Genomic DNA, 9,362 nt, shown 5'->3' on the forward strand with positions numbered 1-9,362 from the left:
CGATGAACGGTGCAACAAAAACAAACATGCTCAACATCAGCAAAACCAAGATGATTGTGGTCTTCAGGAGGAAGTCAAGGGAACACAACCCAGTCCTCAATGAAGGCTCCATAGTGGAGAGGGTCAAGAACTTCAATGTCCTGGGTGACAGCATCTCCAAGGATCTTTCCTAGAGGATCCAAGTTTTTGCAATCACAAAGAAGGCTTGACAGCAGCTATACTTTGTGAGGTCTCTGAGGTTTGATGTCACTGAAGTTGCGTAAACTTCTATAGGTGTATTGTGGCATCACTGCCTGGTATGGAGGTGCCAATTCTCAGGACAATAAACTCCTGAGGGTAGTTAACTCAGCCTGAAACATCACAGGCACCTGACTTCAATCTATTGAGAACATCTACATGAGGCAGTGTCTTTAAAAAGGGAAGCAGCCTCTATCCTCAAAGACCCCCACCACCCAGGCGATGCTCTCTTCACTCTGCTACCATCAGGAAAAGACATAGGAACCCAAAGATGAGCACTCAATGGCACAAGGACAGCTTCTTCGCCACTGCCATCAGATTCCTGAGTCATCAATGAACCAAAGACACTACCTTACTTTTTGTGCACTAATTTTTAAAAAAAATTTGAATAATAGAGTAAAGTTGTAAGATGGTTATAATATGAATGTTTGCACTTTGATGCTGGCACAAAACACCAAATTTCATGACTTGTTCATAACAATAAATTCTGATTCTGAGCTATCCCTGGGACACATTTTGTGCAAAACAATGACCAGGAAAGATTTTCAGTCAGATAACAATTACTCAAGAGTAGCTCAAATCATTAAGACATTTGATTCAAAATAACTATTTTTTTTAATGTCGAATAAAAAGGGCAATGTACAAAAATGATACAAGAATTTACAAAACAAAAACATTTATTTAAGCTATTGAGGTATTGGCATTGGAACATGTCACAGGAAGATGACTAACATAACACTTGATATAAATCACACCCTCCTTATGAGGGACTGTAGAAAACACCTTTTGCAGATTTAAAATTTATTTAGGTTGTCCCTTTCACAAAAAAAAAAATCAAGTCTTGAAACCCTGTTTTTGCCATTAAAACAGTTTTTTATAGCTTCTATTAAATTAAGTTTGATGAATGAAAAAGTCTTTTTGAACATAAATGCTGAATTCCATCAACCCCAATTAAATTAGATGAACACAGAAATGCACGAGTGACTGTTTCCCCCCCACCCCAATACCTAGTAGATGGTCTTCTCTACCATTTTATAGTTAAACAATATTTAAAGAAACATTCTGGCTACAAAAAAAAACCATTAATACCAGGCATACTTGAGCTGCAGGTGAAGGACTTTGTTAGGTTTCATGTAAATGGGTAACCAAAATAATTCACAGTGATCTATGGAATGGGAAACAGATGTCAACCTACTCCCAAAAAGACCATTACTTCTCATTTGGTGGAATAATCATTTCCCTTTAGTTTTAGATGTGAATTTTTCCCTCTGATCTTTTCTTTTAATAAATGGAATCTATTAAACTAACTGAACACTAACTTGCTTTGACTTAAGAATACAACGAAACAGTGGCAGTGATGCCAGCTCATGTCAGATTGTTTGTTCCGTGTATTAACCTTGCAAGTTTTGCATTGAATAAAGTCATTTTCTTAATAAATACATTCCAAATATGCAACCCATCTAATTTATTAATCACTTTGTAAAACAGAATTTCATAATCATAACATATCTCAAATCTATAAACACACCATTTGTACAAATTCTACTCAACTCCCAGAGTTGAACTTCCCAAGTAAAATGTGAAAGTAGCCTTAAAGATTACTAAATAAAGGACAGTTTTAAAGTAAAAAAAAATTTACTTGTTTTTTTAAAAGGATGATAAAATGCTGGCTGGCACAAGAAAATTTTTCACTAGGTAAAATCATGCTAATTTGAATACAACCCAAGACAGTTTACTTTCTGCAACTTTTGATTAAAATATAAATTAGTTTTAAAGTAAGGCAGCTATGGAAAATTCAATTTTAACTTTGATTTAACTAACACCTGCCTTTCTCCCAATATACTCCAGCCCCAAACGGACACATTTTGCAGGTGCAAAACACGTGATTCCATTTTTAAAAGGTATTTGTGCATGTTAAATTCCACCATCACTCAAGTACTGGCCATGCATCGGCAGGATTAGCAAATGAAAACCAATACAAAAAATATCCATAAATATTTATCAATGGTGAGTTTATAAATATATAACTAACTCACTCTTACTTTATGGCATAATATCTTGCCAAAAGATTGCTATTTTATTTTAAATATTCAAATATGTACGCCAAAAATGTTACACAACATCTTGTGTCAAATTAAAATCAAAGCAAATGCTGTCACAAAGCCAGGATCAAACATATTGATTTGCACACAAGTATAGGTTTTTGGGGTTTGACTGAACAGAGCCTTCCTTTTCTCGCGACAAAAGCTGACATACTGCAAGAATTTATTACACAGATCAACTAAAAAATACACAGTTCTATAATAGCTAACACAAAAAGAAATCCAGATGCACTATTTTTTATTAAGAATACAGATTCAAGTTTTTAAAAAAATTTATTTCATGGAGGTGAGAATCCCATTCCAATCACTAACACATTTACACATCTCCCCAAATGTTCAAATTTGGTTACAATAATAAGGTCATTCTTTTCAACTCTCCTCTCAACCTTTTCTCACTTCAGACAATAGCATTTCCACATCTCCTGGATTCCATCTCCACAGAAAGTTCACTCCACCACCCCCCCCCCCCCCCAGCACACATTTCAAATTCATCAAAGCATTTTTCATATTTAATTCAATTTGTACGTCTTTAGATGGTGGGCTTTTTTTAAAGTGTCAGCTGAAAATGTATCATCTCTAGTACTTATTTCTGTTTTGTGATTGACAGCACCTCAATTTCATTTGGTTATCCATCAGGCAGTGGCCTTTCAATGTGCAGTATTAAAATGAGCAAATTATTTCTACTGTTGGTCAACCATTCACAGTGGGGTGCTCTGCCTGCAGCACTCTTGCACGGTGGGGAGAAAAAGAGCTTTCTCTTGCCATTCAAACCATTCCATAATATGCTTGAATTCTTTGTTTGGCCCCAGAATTTTTTGTTGTTGTTGAGAAAAGGGAGCGAGGCAGAAAAGGTGGAGATCAGAAAGCCTAGAGATCCTCCAAGTTTCCACTGCCGAATGATTATCTTGCTCAAATGGTTACAAGACAAAGGAAAGACTGTGGATACTAGAACGTTGGTGATACTCGCGCAGCCAACTCGATACACAACTCGCGATCGCATGCAATCCTTGACCCTCTTTTCTGATCATTACCAATTTCAGACAGATCACGTATCTACAATTGGAGGAGGTAGTGAGATACCAAAAAAAAGAACCGTCCGAGGGCGGTCCAAGTCATCGAAATTGTAAAAGCAATTTAAAAAAATGGTCCCTGAAGCTCGTGTTTGCCGACATCCGAGGTCAACAGGATGATTTTTTTTGTTACAAAACTTTAAATAAAACATAATAGAAACTTAAATCACGCCACCCTGACGGGTCTGAGTCGGATCACGGGAGACAGGTTCACTTTCAGAATCTTTTGAGCCCTTTGCCGTGCTTTGGAAACACTTTCATCGGACGAGGAGTCCTCCACTTTAATCGTCGGGAAGGTCGTGAGCCTGGACGCAGCGCTCCTGGACAAGTTGCCTCGCAAGACCCCCCTCATGAGCTGCGAAGGAGAGGTCTTTGTGGGGCAGCCTTTGGTTTTCAGGGGGGCCGGCTCCCCCGCATTGGCGGCCGCTTTCCTCCGGATCCTCCGCCGGCTCCTGGGCGCCCTCTCGGCGGCAGATTGGATTTCGGCCGTGCGCTTCGCTTCGGGCACCGTGGAGCGGCACGAGGAGTAGCCGTACACGTCCTTGCTGCGGAGGACGAGCGGGGAGAAGCCTTCCTCCCTCATGCTGCACAGGAAGTCCCACAGCTCCAGCTCCGAGTTGTGGAAGTCGCTGCACTTCGGCAGGAAGATCCTGAGCGCATCCTCCAGCGCCTTTGTTCCCGCGAACACCATCTGCGACCTGGAGTAGACCACCCGCTCCTCGGCGGCGCACACCTCCATCAACCTGACTTCTCGGCCAATTCACCGCGGGCACAGCGCTCAAAACATAAAAAAGGGGGTGGGTTCTCCCCCCACGCAAAAGTGCACGCCCCCCCCCAAGCATGGAGTGAGTGGGAGTTGAAATACAACCCCCCCCCCCCCTCAGTCCGTGCCTGGGAAATGAGGAACGGTCCCATCCGCCGCCCGTTTATAAACAGGAGCCCTCCGAGGACGTCAGACCAGTGACTCCACCCAGCCGCGCTGAGTCCCGAGGAAGGACACTGAGCGTTGGCGCTGGGCACCTGGCCGCCACGTGGGCAAAGTCCGCGGGGTGGGTGGGGGAAGACGGCTTGGAACTGAGAGCAGCAAAAAGCTCAGCTGGTCAGGCAGCATCTGTGGTGGGGGGTGGGAGGAGAAATGAAGGCAGTTCACTCAGCATCTATATGCCCTGCGGTTCAGTGGATTTCAGATTAATTGTAAGAGTGCATCACGTACCACCCTGAGATTCTTTTTTTCCCTGCGGGGCAGGAATTACTACTTATTGGTAGTGCAAAAAAAAGGACTCTTAAGTACATCTATAAGCAAATGAAGAAATGTAAACAAACTGATTATGTAATATAGAGAAAAAAATCAATTAAGTGCAAACTTAAGACTCCTTAAATGAGTCCCTGATTGAGTTTGCTGTTGAGGAATCTAATGGTGGAGGGGTAGCAGCTGTTCCTGAACCTGGAGGTGTGAGTCTTCAAGTCACCTTTATTTATTGTTCATACCATGCTCACATGGTAAAGACGAGCATATTTGCAGAAATTGAAGTTAAACACATAATATTAAATAGTAAGACATATACTGTAAGAGTCCCCAGAACCAAGGTACTCTTTGCACATATATTCTGGGAATTCAGGAATCTGATGGCTTGGAGGGGGGGGGGGGACTGTTGCCTGATCTGGACACAAGGGCCTGAGTGCTGTAGTATCTCCTACTACATGGCAGAAGGGTGAACAGTTTGAGGGGTGTGTGGAGCCCTTCACAACATTTATTGCCTTTCGCCTGCATCGAGTATTGTAGATATCCATGGTAGGAGGAGAGCCCCCAATTATCTTTTCCGCTGACTTCACTATCCTCTGAAGGGTCTTGTGGTCTGAGGTGGTACACCTTCCAAACCAGGTGGTGTTGCAATTGCACAGGATGCTCTCCATGCACCCTCTGTACAAGGTCGTGAGGATGGAGGGTGGGAGATGAATTTCCTCAGCCATCACAGGATGTAGAGGCACTGCTGGGATTTCCTGGCTATGGAGCTGGTGTTAAGGGGCCAGGTGGGATTCTCTGCCAAGTGCACTCCAAGGAACTTTATGTTCTTGACGACCTCAACATTAGAGCCGTCAGCAGTGTGAGGTCCCCCGGGCCCTCCTGAAGTTGACAACCATCTCTTTTGTTTTTTTCAAACATTCAGATACAGATTGTGGGCTCTTCACCAGTCCATTAGTGACCGCAGTTCATCTCTGTTTGCTGAGTCATTATTCTTCCTAATCAACAACAGTGCATGTGCTGGGTGTTGTGGATCCTTGGTGATTGCTGCTGCTCTCCAAAGGCAGCGTTCCCTGAAGACGTTCTCGACGGTGGGGAGGATTTTATCTATGATGTCCTGGATTATGCCCAGACCTTTTGCAGGGCTTTTTGCTCTGGGGTATTGGTGTCCCCATACCAGACCAGACATGAATCATCATGAATGGATTTTGTTCGGCTGCCTGCCTTCATTGTGCTCATGCCTTGACGAAGGGCTCATGCCTTGAAACATTGGTTATGGGTCTTTATCGTTGCTATATAAAGTACATTATTTGACTTGCTGAGTTTCTCCAGCATTGCTTTTTACTTCAATCACAGTGTCCGTAGACTATATTATACTCCTTTCATCCAATAGGCATTTAAAAAAATTAAATTCAAAAAGCCAGTGCATCAAAGCTAAAGAGAAGGATCTATGTGGAGTGAAATCTATTTATTCCTATCAATTCCACTTATTTTAATAACTATTTAATTATTTCAGACAGCCCAAACGTTTGCCTCTTCCATATGACTGATCTATCAAAGTCTCTGATATCCATTGCGTCGTATCTAAAACCAAAACGTTAGACTTGAGCCTTTTCTGCATCTTTAATTCCCACTTCTGATCTGCAAGGCATCGTGGTTGGTTGTGGTGGGGGAGGGCGGGGTTGTGGTGTGGTGCAGTTATAGCAAACTATTGGAAACCACATTGGATCTTCAAAGGGAATACAACATTTTAGCTCTGGGCCTGATCAACTGTCTATTTAACTGTTTCAAACAGTTGACAGCATTCTGCCCTAAAGTTCTGATCAATCATTGGAAAATAATTTTTGCCAAGTTTCCCATTTTGGTCTCAAAATGATGTTCAATATGATGCTTATATTACATCTCATATCAACTTTAGTCTATATTTTATTTCAGTTTTCGGTCAATTATCATTCTTTTTGATGAACCTTGAGCCTCTTTTGCCATTTGATCATTCCTAGATTACACTTGAAAGATCTAAGTCATTGGGTAGATTTGAAGCAGAGGTTGATAGGCTCTTGATTGTAAAGGTGTCAAAGGTTATGGGGAGTAAACAGGAGAATGGGGTTGAAAGTAAGAATACATCAGTCGTGATGTGAATGGAGGAGCAGGCTCAATGAACTAATTCTGCTCCCATCTCTTGTGGTCTTTCTAAACTGAAAATTATATATGTGTATCTTATATCATTACTTACCCAACTACATGAGTAGCATTCTTCTGCCTTGGATGTTATTTATCTTTTCATATATCCTGTGAAATTGGCTGAATTCTTCCTGAATTTCTATCTTTGGATCAGACTGCAGATTCAGACTCAGATCAGACTCAGCATCTGCAGTTTTATTTGTTGTTCCACAAAATTGGCTCAGTATGTTGGATGATGTTAAAATAATGTTAAAACATTATTGTTTTAAATTATATTTAGCTAAATTCTAAATTCAAAGAAAGCACCAGATATCATTGCTATTTTTTTGCAAGTCACTGGATAACGTAGTGGTGATGTGGCTCGATAAATCAACGTTAATGGTAGTGAATCTTTTAAAGATTTAGCATAGAAAAATAGCATTTGGTAATAAAATGTGAATAAAAGCAGCATGAATTTGTGAAAAGCAAATTAATTTTTGACTAACTTGATTAAGTTGTGTGCTCTGGCAATGAAGAGAATTGATGTGTATTGGAGCTTCTGAAGTAATTTGATAACAAATACTTAATAGGCTTGCAATCAAGTTAAAGGAGCAATGGCAGCAGAGAGACAAAATTGGCTTTAAGACAAAAAACCAGGGTAGTTGTGAATGTCCCATAGGATCATTTTCAACTTGTATATTTAAAAATAGACAAAACATAAATTCAGAATAAAATAAATGTGAAAGCAAAATTCTTAATTATAAAACTGGACATCTCACTTTCAGAAATGATTTGAAAGTGCCTGTCTTCAAAGATGGGAAGATGGTGGAGAAAGTCAGTGTTATGCTTGTTCTTTCAAGAACAACTTACGTGGGTCTCACACTCAGCAGACTTTATTTTTAACGAGCTGCTTTAACACACTACCACCGACAACCCTCCATTTCTTCGTCCACTATGTATTCCTTTTTCTCGGTATCCCCTGCTTTGAAGCGCTTTCCAAAATGTTATTCTTCTTTATATCAGGACTTTTGAATAGACAGGACACATCTTTGGAATATGCCTACCTCTGCACCTGCTGCATTTGCTGTTTGAGGTTACCACTTTGCTTTGTTATTGCTTTGATCAGCTCCTTAACTGATGTGCCTATCTTGTGCAGCTCCTTAGCTTGTCCTCATGTCGTCTCTGCTGCCATACACAAATTCACAGCCTTTTCTAGAGTCAAATCTTTTTCATGCAACAATCCTCAAACTATTCTATCTCTAATGAGTGAATTTTTCAAATCTCCAAATTCACAGGACTTACTCAGTGTGTGAAGTATTGGTCAAAACTCATACCTTGTTTCAGGCGACAGGAGAAAAACTTGAATCTCTTAAACCTGACTCTCTTACTTGGAACAAAATAGACCTTAAATCTTGTCATCAGTGTCCAACATGAAAGTTGTCTCATCAACTTGAAAACTGTTATAGATGTCCAGGACATCTTCACCCATCACGTGCAGAAACATAGATCCTTTCCATTTTTCATCGGTCTATCACATTCCACCAGCTTCTAAATAAATGTCGAATCTCTGTCTGAAGCAGTTCCAATTATCAGCTAGATTGCCGGTAAACTGCATCAGTGTGGGAGGATCTCACTTATCTATATTTATAGATTTCACTTATCTATGTTCTCTCTTACTCACTCAAACACTTCTGATACCATGTTATGCTTGTCCATTCAAGAACAACTTCTGTGGATTTTACACTCAGCCAATTTTATTTTTAACGAGCTGCTTTAACACACTACCACCGACAACCCGCCATTTCTTCATCCACTGTGTATATCTTTCTATGTCTTGGAGGAATTCTTCGTGGATTCACTACAAACTACTATTGGATTGTTCCAGTGACTGTGAATGAAAAGCTACAATTAAATAAAGAATTTGAAGCTCTAAGAATGAAATTTATCGAGGACCAGAAAAAATCTGAAACAATGGAGAAAAAGACAATGAAAAAGATGCTTCTTGCCCACCAGAAAGAGAAATTAAAGTCTTCTTTTAATTAATATGAACACATTAAACAAGAAATAGAAACCCAAATGGACCAGGTAAATATCATTAAACTGACAACAAAGGAGAATAATAGACTTGAGATACAAGTGACTAAGAATCAGTGGTAAAGTGGATGCATTAACTGTTACATTTAAAAAACAAGAGAAAGTGGGCATCTCATTGAGCGTCTAGCAACCCTGGAACATCGGCAGTCCAGGATGGAGCAATTACACAATGAACTAAAACAAAGATGTGATTATGCTCTGAAAATGTTGAATTACAGAAGGCTAAATATTCTCAAGTACAGTTGGTATTGGAACAAAAGTGGAGTACATCCAATATTAGGTCTGAGTGCATGTGAAGAGCTCGACCTGGGTGAAAAGAGTTTTCATAGTGGCTTCACAGACCGAAGATGAGCACACGACACTCATGGAAGAGTATGCAGATGTCTATGATGGGCGTGGATGTTTACCTGGCATACACATAGATGAGACGGTGGCTCCTGTTATCCATGCATGAGA

The 9,362-nt window shown here is 40.4% G+C and overlaps 1 protein-coding gene across 1 annotated transcript; it reads right to left on the minus strand.

Annotated features, from left to right (window-relative positions):
- Positions 1-865: 865 nt before the first annotated feature.
- On the minus strand, positions 866-4,188 carry LOC138748981 (coiled-coil domain-containing protein 71L-like). The gene has a single exon (XM_069909964.1). The coding sequence runs from the start codon at positions 4,146-4,148 to the stop codon at positions 3,576-3,578; it is 573 nt and encodes a 190-aa protein (XP_069766065.1). The 5' UTR covers positions 4,149-4,188; the 3' UTR covers positions 866-3,575.
- Between the last annotated feature and the right edge of the window lie 5,174 nt (positions 4,189-9,362).

Source organism: Narcine bancroftii, chromosome 13, assembly GCF_036971445.1.
Source record: "Narcine bancroftii isolate sNarBan1 chromosome 13, sNarBan1.hap1, whole genome shotgun sequence".
NCBI lineage: Eukaryota > Metazoa > Chordata > Chondrichthyes > Torpediniformes > Narcinidae > Narcine > Narcine bancroftii.